Source organism: Sceloporus occidentalis, unplaced genomic scaffold (genome assembly GCF_023333645.1).
Source record: "Sceloporus occidentalis isolate IW3139 unplaced genomic scaffold, rSceOcc1.0.p SCAF_203, whole genome shotgun sequence".
Lineage (NCBI taxonomy): Eukaryota > Metazoa > Chordata > Lepidosauria > Squamata > Phrynosomatidae > Sceloporus > Sceloporus occidentalis.
Window position 1 is genome coordinate 742,717 of NW_028317183.1, and position 26,069 is coordinate 768,785.

At 43.8% G+C, this 26,069-nt stretch overlaps 1 protein-coding gene across 1 annotated transcript in view; it reads right to left on the reverse strand.

The window, feature by feature from the left end:
• Nucleotides 1-872: 872 nt before the first annotated feature.
• NPFFR2 (neuropeptide FF receptor 2) overlaps nucleotides 873-26,069 on the reverse strand; it is a 29,736-nt gene continuing 4,539 nt past the window's right edge. Inside the window, exon 3 of the mRNA XM_089502443.1 lies at nucleotides 873-1,731. Coding sequence (XP_089358569.1) covers nucleotides 873-1,731 — 859 coding nt within the window. The remainder of the gene's footprint in view (nucleotides 1,732-26,069) is intronic.

The following is a 26,069-nucleotide window of genomic DNA, read 5'->3' on the forward strand; positions in this document are numbered from 1 at the left end:
AAACAGTAAATCAGTCAGAATGAAGGGACGCTGGTGTAAAAATGATCAGATTTTTACACCAGATGGTACCCTTTGTTCATCAGGGGGGATATAACGTCTCACACAATTTTAGGACTGCTTCCCAGATGTCCTGGCCAACCAGGAGGGTCAAAGTGGCAGTCGTTTCCCTCATAGACCGGGAATGTTTGAACGTACCGACTTTCACTCTCACAGTGAATATAGAACTTCACGCCATATATGTTTTGAAGGTATATACTGTTTGAATGCGAGTCTCCCCTTGTACTTTATGAGAGACTCATGAATGGTCAAATTCTGCTCAGGGTTATACACCTCTGCAAACTTGCCCTGAAAGTGGGTAAGAAGGAGGCATTCCATATAGCGTGGCAAATCAGGCTACCACGCACATGTACAAATGCATTGCATCTTGAGCAAGTACATGTACATGGTTTGTCGTGAAGAGGTTAAGTGGCTAGTTTTTTTCAGTGTATGCTATGTCTTTAAATTTCAAAGCAACTGCATTAAAATTATGAGAGTGCCAGTTAACAAAATGATCTGTTCACCCTATATTATGGGATTCAAATGAAAACCAAAATAACATTAACATTTGCAATGCACCAAAAATAGCATTAACTTTATTTACATTTTTGTTTCTGAAAATGTTAATGCATTACATACAACAGAAGTTTAAGTATATACAAGCATTCACATTAACATCTGTACAAATCATGTATATTTTTTATCATCATAGACCAGTGTGGGGTATATGTTTGGCTTGGAAATGATTTGTTTACCTTATTATACACACAAACAAAAAATAGTCTTTGGCAAATACATTATGTACACTTGTTTTCAAAGCTAGATTGTTGAGGCAATCATACCATGTCTTTTTGAATTCCATTGTTGTTTGAAAACATTTCCAAATCTTCCATTACCAAATCCTGGTCGCTTGTTAAAGGCCTACGTTTTTCTGATTCCTTTTCATCATTGCTTTGCTTTTCAAATGCAGAGTCTTGGTGTCCCTGGTTTTGGGACATTGCAGGCAAAATGGCATTACCTTGAGCTCTGTGAGAATACATAGTTCTTCTTTCTATTTCCTCTGAGCAGAGCTGAAGTTTGAAGGCAGCCTGAAATCCACGGCGGAAATTCTCATTGAAGAATCCATAAATTATTGGGTTGATACTGCTATTGAAAAAAGCCAACCAGTGTGCAAAAGGATAAATGTAAATATTAATCACCTGATGCTGGTTTTCTGTTAGGTTGGCATAGTCTGATAACATCATTAGAGTCCACAAAGGCAACCAAGAAAGAATAAAAAGTAGAGCAATAACAATAAGCATTTTGATGACCTTCTGCTTTCTGCGAGATACAGCATGTCTTTGTTGCTGGTGATTCTTACTTTCAACATTTAATTCACTCTTAAATAAAGTAATTCCTATCCTAGCATACATAATCACAATCAGAGACAGAGGAGCAAGATAAATATTAGCAAACAGCACTGTTGTATATATTTTCCTCATCTGTGGATTTGGCCAGTCCTCGCGGCACCAATAAATAGGACTTGTTTGGTTACTACCACCAAGAACAATTCTAAAATGTCTGTCTTCTTTAACGTGGGACATGACTGCAGTTGGACACATGATAGAGACAGCTAAAACCCAGATGACTACGATAATTACAACAGCAGTTGATATGGTCAGCTTTTGCTTGAAGGGGTAAACAATGCATCGAAATCTGTAATTAAAAAAAATATATATACATAATTATTGGAAGTGAAACCCTTCAAAAGTTTGCAGACATGATGTGCATAGGGAAAGGAAATACGTGAATATGAATTATATAAGATAAACGACTTTGTTTTTATCATTTATAAATCTTAGTTTAGTTTAAGTTAATAAGAGGGCACTACTAATGTTCCCAATGTACCACAAACTACCCCAAAATACTGGCTCCATACTAATTGATAAACATAACAGGGCTTAACCAATATCTAAATCAATGTTGACAAAACCTTAAACACTATTGAGAACAGCAAGGACTGGGATCTCTGATGAACCCACCCATGTCGGCACCTAACTGTAGCACCTGGGTCATGGAGAAGCAGATAAAGAAAGAAGACACAGGGAGAAGACAGGAAAAAGTAGACATTAGAACAAGAGGCAAGAGATGAAGCGTAGATGCAGGAAAGAGGACAGGGAAACAAAAGCGGTCCAAGGAGAAAATAGGGATAGTTTGAGAGAGCGTGAGAGAGTTTGAGAGAGCGTGAAAGAGAGTGAATGAGGGTGAGTGACATCGAATCTCTTTTCCCAATCGGAAAACACCTTTGAATTCCATCCCAGCTGAAAGAGTAGGAAACAAAATTTGTTGCCAAAAAAATAAATGAACCAAAAGCTTAAAGAAAAATGAGTCTGAATAATTTTTGGTCCACTTGCCTAAGTCTAGTGTGTATACATGAAAAAGAAGAATTATGGTTAAAGTAAAATATGGTTAAAAAAGAAAAAACGGTAAATCGGTTGCAAAATTTTGAAAGGGGTTAATTACTCATTAACAGGTGAACAGAGGTAATGTAAAGTGCTGTAGGTGTCATTTTACTCCATCTCCAAGTGGACTCTTCATAAGTGAACAGATAAGATTTACATTAGACTATCCAGACATTTATTCATAGTCTTCTTGCTTTTATTCCACCACTCACCAATCTATATTAATCTCCACTATCTTCATCTCTTATACTTATTTCATCTGATTCATCTCTAAATCCCTTATATCCTGCTGCAATCCCATTTTTACCTGCAATACTTATCTAATTGCATTTGATCCACGACTGAAATCCTCTTCTCCTGCTGTAGCCCCTTTTTTCACATGCTATGTCTCCCTCTTGTCTATTTGTAACATGCTGAGTCTTGTGTAGCTTAGTTGCAATTGTTAAGACGAGTTGTGAAATATCTGGCTCTATATATGCAATCATCTTATCTGTGAAGTAACCCAATAAAATCTTCGGCCTCTCTTGGAAATGTAGCTGTGGCTTCATCCCACGTAAACTCTTTATACGTTGAAGTGGACTGTTCATAAGTGGATAGATATTAGACTTGTGCATTCGTCTTCGGGCGAACATGAAAACGAACACCAACAGTGTGAAGAAGCGAAGATAGCGGCGGTAAAAAAAATACACGAAGACTCACAACACGAAGAATCTTCGTGTTCATCTACTAATCTCCCTGGTCCCTTCCCCATCTAGTCTACCTTATCTCCGCAGCATCGTGGGGGTTGACGGAAGCGGAAATCCGCAGGCTCGCCGTCAGGGGTTAAAGGGCTGTGCGAACGACTCTATTGGTCGCCTGCAGGGTCCTCCTCTGGCATCAACCAATTGGTTTATGCCAGAGGAGGACCCTGCAGGCAACCAATAGGCTCACTAGCACAGCCTTTTTAACCCCTGCGGAGATAACGGGAGCAGAGATCCGTAGGTTCGCCGTCAGGAGTTAAGTTGGCCGGCAGAGACCACTGGTCTCCCTGCTATAACAGTTAAAGGTCTATACAAGCGACTTTATTGGTCGTTCGTACTGACTTTTAACTGTTGTAGCAGGTAGATCAGTGGTCTCTGCCGGCCAAGTTGCTGGGCCAGGATTTTAAAATACAGTTGGTCGTACGGACATTTAAACTCCTGGTGCCAAAGCTGCTGCGTAGTCCGTACCGCGTTAACCTCGTATTAACCCCTTATAAAAAAAACATAAAAAACAAAGAAAAAAACGAACACAAAGAACACACACAAATATTCGCCCGAACAGAAGACAGGAACAGGCGAATATTCGCAGAATATGAAGATTTTTCTTCCCCACGAAGACGAACACGAAGAGCTGGCCGGCGCCCAAGTCTAATACATATGAGAAATTAAACTGGAGATAAACTACAGTAACTGCAGTCAGCAAGTAACCATCTAATCTTTTGTCTAGCTCAACCTAATCCTTACTATGACCCCTACATGGTTTTATTCTTCTTTTCTTCTCCCCTACTCCTTAAACACTCATCTTTCCCTTAACAACCCCTCCACAGTCCATATCTACCCTTCCCTCTTGCCATCACCCCACCTTAGCTCACATGCCCTTCTCTTCTTCCTTTAACCCCTTCGTGACAAAGGCTGATTTTACTTTTTGTACCCTTCGTGACAATGGCCGTTTTAACATTTCTGCGCTGCTCGTGTTTAGCTGTAATTTTCTTCTTTCCCGTTTACTGAACCCACACACATTATATATTGTTTTTTTCAGGACAAGAAGGGCTTTCTTTAGATGACATTGTTTTGATTGTATCATATTATTTACTATTAAAAAAAGTATAAAATATGGTGAGAAATTTAGAAAAAAATGACTGTTTCTAACTTTTAGTTGAAAAATCTTTTACTCATCTATAAAAGGTAATGAAAAAACCTGCTAAATAGATTCTACTATTTGTCCTGAGTTTAGAAATACCCAATGTTTTTATGTTTTTTTGCTTATTTCTACACATTATGGGGCAAAAAGTACAGGTAGCGTTTTGTTATTTCAAAGCCATTTCTTCCAAATCTGGTAATTCTTCCCCTCATGTGCCATTTCGGGTATCTTTGAAGCCGGCCAATGCAATTTACCCCATCAAGTCATATATTTTTGAAAACTAGACAGCCCAGGGTATTCCAAATGCTAGTATTTTAACCCCTCAAGCACTAATTCTACCATCAGCCTTTGTCAAACTTTATGGTAGTAATTTTTTTTGCATTTGTTTTTTCACACACATTTTACTTTAGGTATGAATAAACAGGTTCTGGTATATGTCACTATCATAAAACACCCCAATTTTGCCTGGCTGTTTGGGGGCAAAAGGGCCACATTTGGGGCATGTGCATTTTTCAATGTTGAACTTTGGCATTTGGGGATCCACTGCCCATGCCCTATTTGGTACATCTTTGAGCTGGGCCATTTCAGTGTGGCCAATAAAGCCATATATTTTTGAAAACTAGACACCCCAGGGTATTTTAAATGCTGGTATTTTAACTCTTTGCATGCACACATTTTACCACCAGAATTTTTTCAAAGTTTGCAGTAGTATCTTTTTGTGTGTATTTTCCCCCCACACACCTACTTTATGTATGAATTTACAGCTCCTGGTTTATGCTGTTGTCACATGACACCCCAATATGTGTTCAGCAACATCTCCTGAGCGCAGTGATACCCCACATGCATGGGTTTGTCATTTTTTGGGGGAACTAAAAGGCCACATTTGGTACGTGTGCATTTTTCTAATTGGAAATTAGATGTGTGGCCATCCTTCCCCTCGTGTTATTTGGGACATTGTTGAACCCGGCCAATTCAATTTACCCCATCAAATCATACATTTTTTAAAAGTAGACACCCCATGGGCATTTAGTATTTTAACTCTTTCCATGCGAGAATTGTTTTAAGCTAATGTGCTAATTTTAGGACTTGCTCACAAAAATATATTTTTTTATATATATATTTTATATTTTTTGCCTTTTTTAAAAAAAATTTAAAAAATTTTTTCAACTTGAAGGTTCCCCTGATAGTGACATCAGTGGGAAATTATTTTTACATTTTACTGGTTTTTTTACTATTTTTTTCTAATTATTATTAATTTTATTTTATTTTTTAATTTATTTTTACTAATCACACTTTGATTAGAAAGCTGGGCTCCATTGACTTGCATGGTTGAATGCAGTACCTGTATTCAACCTGCAAGTGGAGCCAGAGTTCTCTAGAGGGTGAGGAGACCGTCTAGCGAACTTTTTCACCTTTATTGTTTTTTTTCCCGGGCCGCCGCCATCTTGCAGATGGCGAAGATCACCGGCAGCTGCGGCTGTGACCGCTCCGTCCAAAGGTAAGTGTTTGGTGTCGCTGGATGCCTCCTGATCGAGGCATTCCAGCGACACCATTTAAGTTTAGGAGGTGATCGTTGATCGCCTCCTAAACGCTTTTAAAACGGGCGTCCGCCACCGGGTTGACGCCCCGGGGAGGGGCCAGACATGGCCCCTGGTGCCGATCTGATTTGTTATTGAACTGAATCTGATACTGAATCTTCGTCCTTCTGTGCTCAGGGGACATTGAATCCCACCATTCTAACCTGCTTCTGCCCCCGCAATCCCAATCCACTGTAATCCCAGCAATTCATGTCATACTGTAATCATGTGCCCTCTGGAACGCATGCTGTGTCTGCCACCAATTCTATCTCCCTTGTTCTAGTCTTTTTAAACACGTTTTTTTCTGTCTGTTCTCCCCAATTGTTGCTGTGATCTACCGGCCTTCTGACCCTAATTCACAATTCTTTGATCACTTTGCCACATGTTTCTCTCTCACTTTCTTTCCTTCACTATCCCTACACTAATACTGGTGGACCTATATATATACCTATTAATGATCAGTCCTCAGCTTCTGCTTCTTAACTACTGTCACTCTCCTCCTCTTTTGGTCTCTCACAATGCACCACCTCTCCCACGCAGCGTGATGGCCACCAAAGTGACCTAGTGTTCTCCCACTTTGTATTTGCTCGATTATAAGACAAGGTTTTTTTCAGAGCAAATGCTCTGAAAAATACCCCTCGTCTTATAATTGAGGTCGTCTTCTAATCAGACCTCAAAATGTCCGCTGGGGCCATGCTGCTTACCGGGCTTTGGTCGCGAGCAGCAGGAGAACAGGAAGCTAGAAGAGTGTCACATAACTCTGCCTCCCCCCTCCTTCCTCTGGGGGCGGGGCCAGAGAAGTTGCTCGCACAGCCGGGCCCCTGCAGAAGTTTTCGAGTGAGAGATCTGCAGTTCAGGTAAGGGGGTGGGGGAGGGTTTTTGGGTAAGTATGTGTGATTAATGGAATGAATGAGTATTTAAATGTTTGTGAATGAGTGTGTTAGTATGGATGTGTAAGGGGGGTGGTGGTGGTAGCATGGCATAGGGAGGCTGTACTCAGACTCCTATCATCCCCAGGTTCTAGCATGTACTGGCTGCCTTGGCTTGATAGGAGTGTGATTGCTGTTAGCAGATATATATATATATATATATATATATACACACCTCCAGAAATGCTTTTTAACCCCCTATATGCCAGAGTGGCACATCATGGGGCAGAGTGGCAAATAGGGGGGTATAAGGCATTTCTGGGGGCAGAGTGGCAACCCTGGGGGCAGATGTGCATAACTGGGGGGGCAGGCTGGCAAATAAAAGGAAATAAAAAAATATATATATTTTTCTCAATCATAGCTTTTATTAAATATGAAAATATTGTTTACATGAATTAATATTTACTAGTAAAACTTTTTTTCCTATAGGGTAGTCTTATATTCAGGCTTTTTGTTTTTTTCCTAAATTAATATTTAGATTTTGGGGGGTCGTCTTATAATCAGGGTCGTCTTATAATCGAGCAAATACGGTAATTTCTCTCTGTCCCTCTGACCACAGCCTGTTGACATTTAACCTTGCCATAACTCCCACACTTCTTCTACCTAAAAAAACACCACAAACCTTCAGATTACTCCCATTCTCACCTAAACATGCCATCATCTAGCCCAACCTAAAAAAATATTTCCTTGATCCAGCATCCCCATCAAACTACCATCCAGTTTCCCTCTCTCGTGATATTCTGTCTGGATTATTGCAACTCCTTACTAACTGGCTCCCTTTCTCCCGCCTTTCATCACTTTAATCCATTCTCAACACTGCAACTAGACTAATCTTCCTTTCTCACGATTCTTCATCTGCTGCTCTACTATGCCAATCGCTCCATTGGCTCCCCATACCATCCAGAATCAAATTCTAACTTCTGAACCCTGACCTACAGGGCCCTTAACAACTCTGCAACCCCCTATATTTCTCCCATTCTATGCAAATATACACCCAACCTCTTCGGTCCTCTCATGATACTGTAATAATCTCTTCTCATTTCCCTATTCAGGAATTCTCATTCTGTCAGACTTTCTCCCTCGTACACAACTTTCGAAGGCTCTCTGAAAGCTCACCAACAATCAAACAGCTTCCTACCCAAGCCATCTGAATGACCAACAGCGCCTAAAGATCATCTTGACTCAATCAACTCATCCCTATCCAAGCAATCCTACTGTGTGTGATTTCAAATTATTTTTGTTGCCTTTGATTGGAAAGCTCTATGGAATCTGCTATTTATTTATATAAACAAATGTAATCTCCCCAACATGAATTTGGCAATCTAGATGCTACAAATTTGTATCTGGAGAAAAAGCCAGAGATGTTTTCACTAAAACCCATTTTTAATGTTAGTTTCCTAATAAAATAATGGCTAATTGACCGTTTGGCACACTTTTTAAATCATTCACACTGCTTTTGCAAAAACAAATGAGGAATTACTGGTATGTTTCTATTCTGTTGCAAATTGTTTATTAAACATTTGAAATTTGGCAGCTGAAAAGCCAGTTGAGATCAGTTGTATCACATGCTTTGGGATAATCTTGAAAGGTTTGTTTGATTATTAACATCTAGGAAAAAGTAGCAGTTTCAATAGAAAAGCTCCAGATCCTCCAAGGTTAACATGGTCAACAACTTGTTATTGTTGGTCATTTACGCTATCATAAAAGTGACATCTGGATATCTGTAATTACACCAGTAGTAAGCATCAGATAAAGTAATATCTCAAGCATTATTGAACTACAGCTTACATTATACCGTATTTGCTCGATTATAAAACGACCCTGATTATAAAACGACCCCCCAAAATCTGAATATTAATTTAGGAAAAAAAGAAAAAGCCTGAATATAAGACAACCCTATAGGAAAAAAGTTTTACCAGTAAATGTTAATTCATGTAAACTATTACATTTTTTAATAAAAGCTATGATTGCGATAAATATTTTTTTGTTTTTATTTCCTTGTATTTTCCAACCTGCCCCCCAGTTATGCACATCTGCCCCAGGCTTGCCACTCCAATATGGCACTGTGGCCCATGATATGCCTTTTAATCCTCTATATGCCACTGTGCCCCATGATATGCCTTTTAACCCCCTATGTGCCACTCTGCCTCCAGAAATGCCTTATACCCCTATATCCCATTCTGGCATTTAGGGGGTTAAAAGGCATATTATGGGGCAGAGTGGCATATAGGGAGGTATAAGGCATTTCAGGAGGCAGAGTGGCGTATAGAAAGGCATTTCTGGAGCCAGAGTCGCATTTAGGGGGTTAAAAGGCATTGTATAGAGCACTCTGTCTCCAGAAATGCCTTATACCCCTATATGCCACTCTGGCATTTAGGGGATTAAAAGGCATATTATGGGGCACAGTGGCATATAGCGAGGTATAAGGCATTTCAGGAGGCAGAGTGGCGTTAAGGGGGTTAAACCACTCCAATATGACACTGTGGCCCATGATATGCCTTTTAATCCTCTATATGCCACTGTGCCCCATGATATGCCTTTTAACCCCCTATGTGCCACTCTGCCTCCAGAAATGCCTTATACCCCTATATCCCATTCTGGCATTTAGGGGGTTAAAAGGCATATTATGGGGCAGAGTGGCATATAGGGAGGTATAAGGCATTTCAGGAGGCAGAGTGGAGTATAAAAGGCATTTCTGGAGCCAGAGTGGCATTTAGGGGGTTAAAAGGCATTGTATAGAGCACTCTGTCTCCAGAAATGCCTTATACCCCTATATGCCACTCTGGCATTTAGGGGATTAAAAGGCATATTATGGGGCACAGTGGCATATAGGGAGGTATAAGGCATTTCAGGAGGCAGAGTGGCGTTAAGGGGGTTAAAAGGCATTTCACAGAGCACTCTACCTCCAGAAATGCCCTATGCCCCCATTTAACACTCCCCCCCTCCACACACACACACTTACCGGTGCTTCCAATTTCCTGTTGTATTGCCGGGGCAGTGGGTTGACGTCTACGCGATTCGCTGCAGCCGGAATTGGCAGCAGGGGTTTGTCTGCGTCCATCACGCAGACCTTCCCCGGCTGTCAGAGATCAGAGTTCCCCGCACCAGTGCGGCACCGGCACCGGCAACGGTGCGGGGAACTCTGATCTCTGACAGTCGGGGAAGGTCTGCGCGATGGACGCAGACAACCCCCGCTGCTAGCCACGCCTCCTTCCAGCTGCAGCGTAAGTTGTCTATGCGGATTGCGTAGACGTCAACCCGCTGCCCCGGCAATACAGCAGGAAATTGGAAGCACCGCTGTGTGTGTGTGTGCAGCGGTGCGGGGGATCTGGATCTTAGTCTCACAGTCAGACCTCTATTTGAGGTCTGATTATAAGATGACCCCGATTAGAAGATGAGGGGTATTTTTCAGAGCATTTGCTCTGAAAAAAACCTTGTCTTATAATGGAGCAAATACGGTACATACTGTAGTTGCAGTAGTTGAAGTAGAATTGCTACTACAAGAATTCTATAAATGAATCATAGAAAAACTATAAATTGGATAGCTTCTCTAGGTAAGGAAAATTCTACAAACTCTAAGAATTGACTGTCCAGATTATCCCTGACCCTACATACAAGTGTACATACAAGTTACAATATATTAACTGTAAGGACTTACCTGCCTGTCCGGTCCCACGCCATGGCCGGTCCCGCGACCCTTCCTCCTCGGCCGGCTTCCCGGGCAGCGAGTACCACCGCTACCCGGTCGGCGTCTTCACTGCGTGGCGGACCACGCGGCAAACAGGTAGCACAGTAATAACATATTACACGTTACATCTGTAACGTGTTCTTATAACCTCAGGTGACCTCCTTAATGCAGGACACACCTCCTCCTGTCCCTATTTAAACCTGGACTACCTCTTCTGGGTCACCCTTGGTTGGTGTATTTTTGCTATTTGCTTGCGCATTAGATTGTTACTGACTGCTCCGGTTTGACTTGGCTTGTTGACCTCGTTCCTGTCTCCTGGTTCGGCTCCTGATTCCTGCTCGTCTGGTATTGATTCGGCTTGTTGACCTCGTCTCTGGATTCTGATTTGGCTTATCCTGATTACCTGTCTGACCAGGTTGGTTCTCTGACTTTCTGGTTCCTGTTTGGCCTGGCCCACTCCGCCATCTGGGGTCCTACCTCACCATACCATTACAGTACAAAGGGTCACCATGGACCCCGCGGAGATTGGCCAGAAGATGTCTACCTGTGAAGCCCGTATTGAAAGTCTGGATCTTCGCATGGACCAGTTTGCTCAGGCTTTGCAAACCATCCTGGCAAGGACTGATCCAGCACGTGGTCCACCTCCTGTGCCTGCTGCTGCACCTGTTGCTGTTCCACCACCTGCTGACCCAGGTCTTCATACCCTCCGTTTACCGCCTCCTCCCAGATATGGGGGAGATCATGCTACCTGTCGTGGATTCCTCAATCAGTGCTCCATTCACTTCGAGATGTCTCCCTACTTGTTTCCTTCCGATAGAGCCCGCGTGGGGTATGTCATCTCCCTACTCACTGACAGGGCTCTGGCCTGGGCAACTCCCCTTTGGGAACGCAATTCTCCAGTGGTCAACGATTATACTGACTTTGTAACCACTTTCCGTCAAGTATTTGACAGGCCAGGTCGCGGCCATATTGCCTCGTCAAGTCTCTTCTCACTGCGTCAGGGTACACGCAGCTTATCTGACTATGCCATTGAATTTCGTACCCTGGCTCCAGAAGTGGCATGGAACAACAACGCCTTGGTTGCTGCCTTCACTAATGGCCTATCTGACCGCCTGAAAGATGAGGTGGCTGCCCGGGACCTGCCCACGGACTTGGAAGAACTCATCGCCTACATTGGCCACATTGATCTGCGCCTCCGGGAACGCCAGGTACAGCGAGATCGCCAAAGGAGGGCTCCAGTGCGTTTTGCCCCACGTCCGGTTTCTTCTGACTCTGCTTCTCTTCTGTTATGGAACCAGAATAAATATATATATATCAGCAAGAAACGCTTATGGTTTAGAATGAATATAAGCTGGCTCTGACCAGTATAAAGGGTTAAACCTTACGCAAGTATGTGAGTGACGCAAGTAGCAGGACGTAAGGACGTTCAGTGTAAGTTAAACAAATAAGTACACTATGTTTTACTAACCGCAAAGATATCCGGCTAGCCTTATGTTCTAGTGATAGGGAAGTTGCCTAACATTCAGTAATGTCTGTTTATAATGGTTTTCTGCTTGTATCCGCATAGTTTTAAGGATTTAACCAATTGTTGTGATGTACGTGTTAAGACGTCCTTCTTTTTGATCACTATATAACCTATGATATTAACGTAATAAACCAGAGTGATTTTGGACCTGACCCAGAGTGTGTTGTGTGTCTTATTTCTCTCTCCGTGCACGTACATTTACATTCATATAATTTGGAGCAGTTCAACAATTGAAGAAAGGCTTTATTGGAAAGCATCCAAAACAGTTGGCGCCCAACGTGGGGCTCGAGGAAGCCATACCCGTCGGGGGTCCCTCCCGGGAGAGTTTGCACCGTGAACTGACGATTGGACCCTGGGATCGCAACCCAGTTACAAGGTAAGATTGTTTCTTATCTACCTTGTGTGTCTCTCGTTACTCACGTGTGTATTCGGAGGAGGGAACTCAGGTGGTTGACGCACCCTCGAGAGGCAATAAAAGAACCCCATGTAAATATACTGTCGTAGTCACTTGTTGAACTGTGGTGCCTCCCTTTTCTGGCAAGCACACTGTAGTAGGAAGGAATCGGTAAAGTGCTGTGAGTCTGCCTTGGTCCCCAGACGGTGACTTCAGACTAGCCAGTCAGTAAAGTGTTAACAGTCTCCACCGGATCAGCCCAGTTGCTCTGATCCCCGGACGGTGTCGTGAGACTGACACTAATTTGGACAGCCCAGTCGCCTGTCCCCAGTATATTATATTACTACAGTGTGTGTGTGTGCCTCGTATCTGAAGGTTTCGGACGGTTGCGGACAAGGTTACGATATTGTTGCGAAATGGGGAACGATAACAGCGTTCCAAAAGGGTATTGTACACCCTCCCAAATAGTTGCGAATAGACGAGGGAAAAAGTACATCAAACAATTGTCAAAGTTAGAAAAGCGATATGACATACCAAAAGGAGGGACATTATCAGTTGGTGTTTGGCAAAACCTCCTAAATGACATGGCTGGAAAATTGAACGATGAAGGATTGAAAGATACTGTTAGAATTTGGCTAGATTGTAGCAAAGAATTTAAATCGCTAAATGGTGAAGAAATGTATGATGACAAATATTCGAGATATCTGTGTAGAATTCCAGTAGTGTCTACGCCACCGCCCTATGATGGCGCCGAGTTGTTGGATGGGTGGAGCTGCTCAGCCTGTAATGCTGTGACGTCAGGTTCTTTTTGTCATTACTGTAAGGCGCCCCGCCCTCTGCCTGATTTGCCCACCCTGTCATGTGTGACAAAGGCGTCAGCGCCATCTTGTGCCGCACCTTATCAACCGGCAGTAGTAGAAGGTCCCTGCCCACTGTTTACTCCGCCCACTATGCAATATCCGGAGCAAACATCGACGCCATCTTTGATAGCCGACAACGCCCTAAGCCAGGGCCTATCTCCAGCCCCGGCACCCCCTATGAGAACCCCCACGATATCACTGTATCCGGTGATCAACCCCGATGGCACATACGTGTTACCTTCTACAGAGTTGACACCTAACAACACGGCTCCTATTATGGTTACGGGAGATAGTGCCGAATCAGGAAAGGGAAATATTATATACTATTAGCGGGTTAGAAGGCGTGGTTCAACATAATCCACTCACGCGCCCCCTACCCATCACAAGCTCTTCGATACATCTGCCTTCCTCTACCCTAGCACAATTTGTAGTCAGTGCCACTTGCCCTTTCAATCTTTTAGGAGCAGATTTTCTCAGCAAAATCCAGGCCAATATTTCCTTTACCGATAAAGGAACTGTTACTCTCAACACTGCCCTTGCCCCTGAAGAAACCTGTATGCTTATGGCAGTAGTACATAACCCAGATGTCGAAATCTGGGATGACATATCTAACTCTTTGAATGCTCTGCTTGACCATCTTCCAGATACCCTATGGGCCTCAGGGCCTATGGACATTGGGCGACTCAAGGTTCCACCAGTTCAAGTTGTACTCAAGGATCCGAATATTCTTCCTTACAAGGCCCAATATCCTTTGTCGATGGCCCAACAAGATGCAATCTCTACCCAAGTCGCGGCACTCCTCGAGTCCGGTGCAATAATACCCACCTCTTCTCCCTGCAATACTCCGCTGTATCCAGTCAAAAAGAAGCAGATCAAAGGACAACCTCCAGTGTACAGGATGGTACAAGATCTGCGTGCTGTCAATGAAGCCACGGTTTTAGATGCCCCTATTGTGCCAAATCCACATACTCTTCTGTCTAGTATCCCACCCACGGCATCGTGGTTCACCGTAATTGATCTTGCAAATGCTTTTTTCTCCATTCCATTGCACCCTTCGTGTCAATATCTTTTTGCATTTACTCATGCTGGTCGACAATACACCTGGACGGTGATGCCACAAGGAGCTCAGAACAGCCCGTCCAGCTTCAGCAAAGCTATGTCTTCTGTGCTTTCTTCATGGCAGGACGCTCACCCGGAAGTTGAACTCCTGCAATACGTGGATGACTTACTTCTCTGTGCCCCGGATCCATCCACATGCCAAGAAACTACCTTGGATTTGCTCTATTTTCTAGCCACTGCTGGCTGCAAAGTCTCCAAAGCAAAACTACAGCTATGTCTTCAAAAAGTGATTTTCCTGGGACATTGTATTACCAAAGGCCGTAAGCATCTTACCATGGCACGGAAAAAGGCCATCCTAGAGTTGACTCCGCATCAACTACAGACCTTTCTGGGTCTCATTTCATATTGTCGCCCATGGATTCCCGACGCCTCTGTTCTGATGCAACCACTATATGACTGTATTCCTCGAGAATTACCAGCAATTTTCTATCTAACGCCAGAAGCACTGGATTCCTTCGATGCTCTACAGCAAATGATTGCTTCATCTCCAGCGCTGGGAATTCCGAACTATTCTCTTCCGTTCCGTCTCTATGTTATGGAACGACAAGGCTATTCATGCTGCCAGTTGTCTTCTGGACACCACTTCAGACATTGTTCTCGGACATCCTTTGACAATTCTAGCTCCACATGATATCTCAGCTATTCTACAACAGACTCAACCCAGACATCTCACTGCTCAGCGTCATCTTCGTCTCCAAGGGAGTCTGTTGTTGCCCGACAATGTTACTATTCAACGATGCAATGTTCTCAATCCGGCTGCCCTCCTTCCACTTCCAAGGGGGGAGTATACTGATATTCCATCTACGGATTTTATTGATTTAGCCACAGAAGAGGATCTTCAGGAACAACTATTGTGGCATACACAGTCAGCGAATGTTGATTTTCCAGATGTACCACCCGAAGATGACCCACATGATTGTCTGACTATGATGCAAGCGGAAGTCGGTTCGCCTCCAAATATACAAGATACCCCACTCTCAAACCCAGAATGGACCCTCTTTGTGGACGGTTCCAGATATGCCGATGACAAGGGTCGCTTCCATACGGGAATGGCGGTCACGACTGACACCACTGTACTCTGTGCAAAAGCTCTACGACCGGATCAGTCAGCTCAGGAGGCTGAACTAGCTGCCCTCACTGAGGCCTGTATTATGGCTAAAGATTCTACCGCAAATATCTATACGGATTCCAGGTACGCTTTCGGAGTTGTACATGATTTTGGAGTAATCTGGAAAGCAAGAGATTATATCACTGCCGTCGGGACTCCTATCAAGAATGGGAAAGCAGTGGAAGCTTTGATGACTGCGGCCCTACTCCCGAAGCAAGTTGCAGTGATCAAAATCAAGGCACACTCACGGGCTGACACTACGGAAGCAAAAGGAAACGCCTTAGCAGACAGTGCAGCCAAACAAGCAGCCCTCAAAGAAGACTCAACGGTCCCTCTGATGACGGTGACCAAGGAAGCACCAATGGAATTAGACTGGGATATTCTAATTCAATTACAGCAACAAGCTTCAACCAAGGAACAAAATCAATGGATACAAGAAGGAGCAACCAAGGATGAACGGGGAGCCTGGGCCAGAGGCCAATATCTTTGTCTACCTCGGACTTTATATCCTTTGGTCGCGTCACTAGCCCACGGGCCGACACATCAGTCTAAGACCATTATGAAAGAGATTGTCGACAAAATTTGGATCGCACCGGGAATCACTACGGTGTTGGCACGAACCACCGAAGCGTGTTTAATTTGTGCACAGTGCAATATCGGAAGGACAGAACCTACACCATCTAAATGTTTACCGAATGCTCAATACCCTTTCCAACGGATTCAAATTGACCACATTCAAATGCCGATGTGTCAGACATTTCAGTATGTATTGGTAGTGGTAGATGTGTTTTCCGGATGGCCAGAAGCCTATCCAGTACGTAATCAAACTGCACCCACTACCGCAAAGAAACTTATTCAAGAACTTATTTGTCGTTTCGGAGTTCCTGAGGTCATAGAAAGTGATCAGGGACCTGCATTCACGGCAAACATCACTCAGGAAGTGTGGAAAATTATAGGTTCACATCTTGCTTTCCATACCCCCTACAGACCACAGAGTAGTGGGAAAGTGGAAAGACTAAATGGTATAATCAAGTCAAAAATGCTAAAAATGACTCAAGAGACTGGTCTAAACTGGGTACAGTGCTTGCCCATTGTACTTTTTGCTATTAGACATACGCAAAAAGGCGTCACATAAACTGACTCCACATGAAATACTTTTTGGAAGTAGTCCTAGGCTAGGACAGTATTTCCCACAACAGTTGCAAATGAATTATGAAACAATGGCAAAATATGTTATTGCTTTGACTACTCAATTGTCTAACATACATGCCCAAGTTTTCTCTTCTATTCCAGATCCTAATACCCTCGAAGGTACTCATTCTCTGTTGCCTGGAGAGTGGGTGGTCATGAAGAAACACGTCCGATCTACTCTGGAACCGAGATTCGAGGGCCCTTTTCAAGTGCTGCTAACAACTCCTACCTCAATAAAAGTTGAAGGGAAGCCCACCTGGATACACGCATCGCATTGCAAGAGAGTCAAAGGATACGATCCTCCAGCCAGCGACTCCTAGAATGCATATCCTTTGCAATAAAGTGGGCATCCTGCTATTATGGTTCATGTTCCAGTATATAAAAGTGATTAGATCCCACGGGCATACAGGGTCTACAGCTCAAGCTATCAGTCACCAGGGGGGTCGAGTAGCCATTACAAGAGATGCAGACCAAGCCCCCATTTTTTGGTACAATTCCAGTAGCACAACAGTAGCCACCTACTCATTTCTATATTGTATAGATTGTGTCTCCAGCGCTGACAATTATAATCCTGGATACTGTAAGGGTGAATGTGTAGGGTACATATGCTATGTTGGAGGGCAATGGGGGGACGACTGTGAGTATTGGGACTCTGTTATAACCAACTCAGGCACCAAATGGGGATATAAGCCCCCCGAAGCCCTAGCCCTCAAAGATCAATATGACAAATCCTTACTCACACGAATGACTCTTTTATCCACCGGAACTAGTAATAATCAGCGATTCACACTTACCATAGAAAATCCACGGCCAACTGATGCTCGAAAATATATTTTCGGGGTATTGCCAAGACCCGGGGTTATCGGTCGACAAGATCCCCTTCTATTTTAAGGATATGTATAATAACCCGGAATGGAGAGAGCCGCAAAGTAATCCCTCAAAACAACCGGTCTCAAAACCACCAGAAATCCCGTACAATGCTTTGCGTGCCATCCAACGTATGATAGCTATTGCAAATCCCACTTATGATGATACTGTAGCCATAGAAACCGGGTATAATGATATTAATATGTGGCTCGAGTGGATACAATATTCTGCTCTAAAGCACAATAAGTCCAATTGTTATGTGTGTGGTAGAGCCCGTCCCCATCTTGGAACGGTACCTTTACAGTTGCCCTATCAATCATTGTTATGTCTATTGAGTCTTTATACAAATACTAGTAATAAATTCACCGAATGTGAAAAGTGGAAAAAGGAATATCCCCTATTAACTGAAGCTCCCAAATTTAGTGATGGAATAACTATATATTCTGGTGCTTATACTTGTATTTCAAACACCAAAGGAACTGGCAAATTTTTTGGGAAATTCTCTAATGGTAATTGTGCTGAATACAGCAATTTCACTGGTGCCCTGACACAGAATCAGGTCTATTCACTAGGAGATATCTATTGGCTATGTGGCGATATGAAATTACGCACCAGACTGGAGGGTAGTTGGACTGGTGAATGTGCACTGGCCAAAGTCATAATGCCATTACTTATAATGTCAGAAGAGCCAGAATCTGTTGAGGCCCAGTCCACCCTGTCCCGTAAAAGACGCAGTGTTTCGAAAACCCCTGAAGGGAGTTTTGACCCCCATGTGTATATAGATGCAATAGGAGTCCCTAGGGGGGTCCCAGATGAATATAAAGCCCGAGATCAAGTAGCCGCTGGTTTCGAATCCATTTTTCCAATTGTTACAGTAAATAAAAATGTTGATTGGATTAATTATATCTATTATAATCAGCAGAGATTTGTCAATTACACTCAAGACGCGCTCCAAGGACTATCAGAACAATTGGAGGCCGCTACCCAGATGACCTTTCAGAATCCTATGGCATTAGATATGATTATGGCAGAAAAAGGCGGGGTCTGTAAAATAATCAAAGAAACTTGCTGTACCTTTATCCCAGACAATACCGGACCTGATGGGAAAGTGACTGTGGCCATTAAAAAGTTAACTGCTCTAGGAGAGGAATTGAAGCGTAATTCCGGAATCGATCATCCCTGGGCTGAATGGTTTGGATGGCTCAAAGGATGGAAGCAGGGCCTGGTCCAGCTGGGAATAATTTTACTGATTATTGTGATTATTGTTGCTTTTATGCTATTATGTGTGGTCCCTTGCTTTCGACGTTTATGTGATAAAATGTTTGCAGTAGATGAGACTACCCCATTGATGCTCATATATGATGATACGATGCCAAGTCTTACACCTTCCTACGAAACACCATTCAGTGCAATAGTTCCCCCTAACGGTAGTCCCCACCCTGTGTAGGGACATATAGATCCGAGGGACATGTCCAAGGCCTGAAACCGGGATTTTATCCATTAGGGATAATTTGTCGCTACTGCAGGTGAAGAGGATGCGGGATTTTGTCCGGTAGGATCTGTTAGGAATAGGGACAGTTAGCCATCATATATTCAAGGGGGGACTGTTATGGAACCAGAATAAATATATATATATCAGCAAGAAACGCTTATGGTTTAGAATGAATATAAGCTGGCTCTGACCAGTATAAAGGGTTAAACCTCACGCAAGTATGTGAGTGACGCAAGTAGCAGGACGTAAGGACATTCAGTGTAAGTTAAACAAATAAGTACTCTGTTTTACTAACCGCAAAGATATCCGGCTAGCCTTATGTTCTAGTGAAGGGAAGTTGCCTAACATTGAGTAATGTCTGTTTATAACGGTTTTCTGCTTGTATCCGCATAGTTTTAAGGATTTAACCAATTGTTGTGATGTACGTGTTAAGACGTCCTTCTTTTTGATCACTATATAACCTATGGTATTAACGTAATAAACCAGAGTGATTTTGGACCTGACCCAGAGTGTGTTGTGTGTCTTATTTCTCTCTCCGTGCACGTACATTTACATTCATATAATTTGGAGCAGTTCAACAATTGAAGAAAGGCTTTATTGGAAAGCATCCAAAACACTTCCGCCTGAGGAGCCCATGCAGATCGGCTCCACACATCTCTCTGAGGAGGAGAGATCCCTCCGGCACCAACAGGACCTCTGTATGTACTGTGGCAAACGAGGACATTATGTGCGTTCCTGCCCTGTGAAGCCGGGAAACTACAAGGCCTAAGGAGGGTTGGGGTACCTCCTCTAGGCCTTTCTGCTGCCTTTCCCCATGACCAGGCGCCTCGTATGTTCGTACCTACATCTCTCACTGTTCAGGAAAGCACCATTCTGGCTCCAGCCCTTATAGACTCTGGAGCTGCAGGAAACTTTATTGACCATGACTTCTGCAGGCTCCACAATATACCCTTGCAGGAGAAAACCTCCCCGATCTTTGTGGAGGCCATCGACTGTCGACCTCTTCAACCTGCAGCGGTGACCCACGAAACTACCCCGCTTCGTCTCAGAGTAGGGGTTCTCCATACAGAGACTATAACACTCCATGTGATAACTTCTCCGGCTGCCCCCATTGTCTTAGGCTACCCTTGGCTACAGCTGCATAACCCTGACATCGATTGGTCTACCCGCGAGATCACTTCCTGGCGGTGCTCCTCCTGCATGTTCCCTCAACCATGCATAGTGAAAATCGCCTCCTTGGATACCACCACCCTACCTCCGCAATACCAGGAATATGCTGACGTGTTTGATAAAAAGGAGGCTGACTCCTTGCCTCCTCACCGTCCCTATGATTGCCCTATTGACCTGCTTCCTGGCACCATACCCCCACAGGGCAGAGTGTATCCGTTATCCCCGGCCGAGACTGAGGCCATGGAGGCCTATGTCAGAGAAAACCTCCAAAAGGGCTTTATCCGCCGCTCCACTTCTCCCGCCGGTGCAGGCTTTTTTGGCGGTCTACGTCCGTGTATAGACTATCGGGGCCTCAATCGAATCACCATTAAAAACACATACCCCTTGCCACTGATTACCGAGTTGTTTGACCGCCTGAAGGAATCGAAGGTGTTCACTAAATTGGACTTACGGGGTGCCTACAACCTCATTCGCATCCGTCAGAACGATGAGTGGAAGACGGCTTTTAATACCCGCTCTGGCCATTACGAGTATACAGTAATGCCATTTGGGCTCTGTAACGCCCCGGCAGTATTTCAGGAATTTGTTAATGACTGTTTCCGGGACTACCTTCACCAATTTGTTGTCATCTACCTTGATGACATACTTATCCACTCGCCGGACCCGATTTCACATCGGATACACGTTAAAAAGGTCCTGGCACGCCTTCGTGAAAACCGTTTATACGCTAAACTGGAGAAATGCGTATTTGAAGTTTCCCGGGTACCCTTCCTTGGTTATGTCATTAGCGGTACAGGGTTCGAGATGGATCCCGACAAGCTGCATGCCATTCTGCAATGGCCTCAACCACAAGGACTGAAAGCCCTCCAGAGGTTCCTAGGCTTTGCTAACTATTATCGACAATTTATCCGAGACTTTTCTAAGGTTGTGGCTTCCATGACCGGGCTCACTAAAAAGGGGTCTGACTGTCATAATTGGCCGGCCTCTGCTGTTCAGGCCTTCCAGAAACTGAAGAATCTTTTTGTCTCTGCTCCGGTCCTCGTTCACCCTGATGTCTCTCAAAATTTTTTTATTGAAGTGGACGCTTCAGAAATCGGCGCTGGTGCGGTCTTATCTCAACGGAAAACATACGAAGGGCCCGCTACATCCTTGTGGGTTCTTTTCCAAACGCTTTTCTCCTGCGGAGAGGAAATATGACATCGCCAACCGAGAACTACTGGAAGTCATCCTCGCCCTTACTGAGTGGCGTCATCTCCTAGAGGGTTCCCGCATACCTGTTACTATTCTCACAGACCACAAGAACCTCCAGTATATTGCCGATGCCAAACGTTTAACCCCCAGACATGCACGATGGACTCTCTTCTTATCCCGTTTTCATTATGTTATTTCCTATCGCCCGGAGTCTAAAAATACCAAGGCCGATGCTTTATCCCGTATGTTCTGCACAGCCACTGAGGAGAAACCAGACCCCTAACCCATCGTCCCTGCTAACTGTATTGTCTCCGCTGTATCTCTAGTTGTTGCTTCTCCCCTCCTGCAACGCATTCAAGCCAGCCAACCGTCTGCTCCAGCCCATACCCCACCTGACAAACTGTTTGTGCCTCCTGTGTACCGTGAAAGGATACTTCAGGTACACCATTCCACAAGTTTTCAGGCCACCTTGGTCTTCGACGCACCAGCCAGGCCCTAAGCAGCCGTTTTTGGTGGCCCTCCTGGAGACAAGACGTGGCTGATTACCTCAGATCCTGCCGCATATGTGCCACTACCAAGACCCCCAAGACTCCTCCAGCTGGTCACCTACAGCCCCTTCCGGTGCCTTGTCGTCCCTGGACCCATATTGCCATCGACTTCATAGTGGAACTTCCTCTATCCCGTCACTACACCACCATACTCACCATCGTGGACCGTTTCTCCAGGATGGTTCACTTTGTTCCCTTCCCTTTGTTCACTTCCCACGGCCAGAGAACTTGCGGACATCTTCATGAGAGAATTGTTAGACTCCACGGAATTCCCCAGGACATCGTATCTGACCGTGGAGTCCAGTTCATCTCCCAGTTCTGGAGGTCCTTCTGTAAAGCCGTAGGTATCACCCTGTCCTTTTCCACGGCTTATCACCCCCAAACCAACGGGGCAGCGGAACGCTCTAATCAGCACCTTGAACAATATCTACGTGCTTTTGTTAATGACAACCAGAATGACTGGGCTGACCTCCTCCCACTTGAGGAGTTCGCTCTCAATAACTCCGTGAAAGGCTCCACCCAACACACCCCCTTTTATTGTGTCTACGGTTTCCACCCAGTTGTTTTGCCTACCGATACCCCAGAAGTAGGGGTACCTGCTTTGGACGCACACCTAAAACACCTGTCTTCTGTTTGGTCCTCTGTCCGCTCTGCGTCCATAGCTGCTTCTCAGACACAAAAGAGGTATTAAGACCGTAAAAGGTTACCTGCCCCTTCCTATATGCCTGGAGACAAGGTGTGGCTCTCTACCCATAACATACGCCTTCGCTCTCCTTCGCAAAAACTGGCACCGTGCTATATTGGACCATACTCCATCCTCCGCCGTATTAACCCTGTCACATATGAACTGAACCTGCCACGTAACCTTCGTATTCCTCGAACGTTTCACGTCTCCCTCCTGAAGCCAGTGTTGTTCTCCCGTTTTACCCGTCCTCTGGCCAGCCCTGGTCCCGTTTCTGTCACCTCCCCGGAGAACTACGAGATCCGTTCCATCCTCGATTCCCGCATCTTCCGGGGTGCTCTGCAATATCTGGTTCACTGGAAGGGTTATGGCCCTGAAGAAAGATCTTGGGTGCCCGCCTCCGAAGTCCGCGCGCCTCGGCTGGTTCTCCTCTTCCATTCCAAATACCCCGGGAGGCCTGGCAGGGGTCCTGGTCGCCATTCTGGCGGTTCTCGAGGGGGGGGGTACTGTAAGGAGTTACCTGCCTCTCCGGTCCCGCGCTGTGGCCGGTCCCGCGACGCTTCCTCCTCGGCTGGCTTCCCGGGCAGCGAGTACCACCGCTACCCGGTCGGCGTCTTCACCGCGTGGCCGACCACGTGGCAAACAGGTAGCACACACGCCACCGTGTGGTCAAAACATAATATTACATCTGTAACGTGTTCTTATAACCTCGGGTGACCTCCTTAATGCAGGACACTCCTCCTCCTGTCCCTATTTAAACCTGGACTTCCTCTTCTGGGTCACCCTTGGTTGGTGTATTTTTGCTATTTGCTTGCGCATTAGATTGTTACTGACTGCTCTGGTTTGACTTGGCTTGTTGACCTCGTTCCTGTCTCCTGATTCGGCTCCTGATTCCTGCTCGTCTGGTATTGATTCGGCTTGTTGACCTCGTCTCTGGATTCTGATTTGGCTTATCCTGATTACCTGTCTGACCCGGTTGGTTCTCTGACTTTCTGGTTCCTGTTTGGCCTGGCCCACTCCGCCATCTGGGGTCCTACCTCACCATACCATTACATTAACCATGTGTTCATTTTCTTTTATCCGTTCACCTCTTTCGCTTTCATTTTCACTTTTGCTGTACAGATATGCAAGAACTGTTATCTTGCATTTCTTATTATTATTTTAAACTAGTTCCAAACGATAACATATTTATGCTAAAAGCTTAGGGTAACTGCACAGTTGTAAGCAATCTCAGAGTACCAGAGATGCATGTGTAGTGTGCTAATACAATGCAGGTGGAGTCTAGGGAGGGTATCCCAGCTTTCTACTTGCTATTTGACAATGAGAATCTAATGCAAATTTCACAAGGTAATTACTGGCGTTGAAAGGAATTTTGCAGGGAACGCAGAAAAGGCTATGCCTTTGATAGATGTCACAGCTGGAAAACAGAAATATAACATAAACATAAAATAAAAGTAGATATAATAAAACAAATATGTGATTTTTAGTCCTGGATGGATTATGGTTTTATCACATTTTATAAAATCCCTGTAAAACTTTTCTAACAAATTGCCAAAAATGTAACCATCATTCCAATCCCAGCTTGTTCTTTTTTAAGTAATGGTTGCTCTTTTGATATATTTATTTGCAAAATGGGCAGGTATTTTCAATAAAAAGTGAGTGCATGTGATAGCAAGGCATAAAATACATGTTTGCCTCTCCAGTAAAAAAAGAATATTCTTTACCATGTGGTGGGGTAAATAAAGATGTACCCACAGGGAGTATAGAACCTACCTAAAACCCCATTACTGCCTATGCCATGCTCAGTAATGTATAGAAAGCTTTAATCTGTCAGATAATCCCTACTAAGCAAAATATAATTTATGTTATGTCTAAGTGACATTTTTTCGGGCACCTACTGTTTTCTTCACATTTGTCTGCAACATTTCAATCTGAAATACCCATAAGGAAGAGATAAAAGCTTATGTAAAGTTACATCTTTCTCTACTTTGGCCCAAAAAGCGTATGTGCTTCAACTTAACTTTCCGCAGGTCACATTTGCCAGTTGTCTACACCGTCCCAGCATATAATTAAATTGCCACACGAGAGATAAAATGATAACTGAATTCAGTACTAGATTCATCCATCTATGACATCTATTACAATGCAATCATACATTCTCCCTTAGGTTGCTTATTTTCTGCCTTAACTTGCAACTAAACTTCATGCCCCTTCATCCTAAATTATTTTTTGTTACCAAGCATGAATATTGTCTGATAATGCATTATTATCAAGGAAATGATCAATTTAACAATCATGTCAACTGTCTCAATAGTCAAATAATCAACTCAAGTAGTTGAAACCAAAACTCCTCCTTAATGGAAACATACAAGAAAGTCCTAGATACTCAGCCCAAAATACTCAAAGAGGGGAGCTGGCTCTTAGAATATAGAATAAGAATAATACCGGTAAATACTTTTCATACGAGATCAACTTAATTGTAATTACATACTTAGATTCTGTACAGCCAGCTGTTGGTATATTTTTAAGCTGCTTTATTGAGGCTTATAAAAGTAAAAATACGAAGCAGCATTAAAATGTTCCCTTAAATTGAATGTTTTTAGATAAGAGGTATAACGTTCTTTATTTTTCCATTAAGATTTAATGGCATTTCCTGTCTAATCTGTTCTTAGAAAAAACCTTGACTTGACTTCTTACAGTTTGACAGTTTCTCCTAATTGATCCTTTCTGATGTAGGCACTGTGTGTACTGCAATCCATTGAGGATTATGACACTAGAAGCCATTTATTTCTTCAGCCCATATTGGATAAAAGAACTAGTTAGCTGTTTTACATTTTAAAAATAACTTTGGCTTCTCTGATGGTTCCTCATTGGAATTATCAAAAAAATGTGGCAGATCTATTGTTACACGCATCATTTTCTGTAGCTGTCCAACTGAGGGTGGAGTGGGCTTCCTTGTGCACTGAAGATCACTAATTTTCACTAACAGTATAAGAGATTAAGTTAAGATTCCCTCTACTAACCTTAGTAAAGTTTTTGGCACTGCAGGGGCAGTAAGAAACTGTCAGGGATTGGATCACCATCTGCAAGCAAGCAGTGCAAGATGCCCTAAGAAAATAGCTTGTGCAAGTTGCCTCCACAAAATAGTGGATAGTGGTTTTCTTTTGGAGAAACGGGAGGCATTTTTAACATTTAAAAAGCCAAGCTGACTTTCATGCATATATGCCCATAGAAGAAACACATATGATATTTCTATATCAATGAACTCCCCTTCAGGAAGTTTATCTGGCCTTGCGTGATACATAGTTAGGTCAGTGAAATAGCTTTCAAGAAATCTTCCCACATTAACAATGTAATAGACAGGGCCACA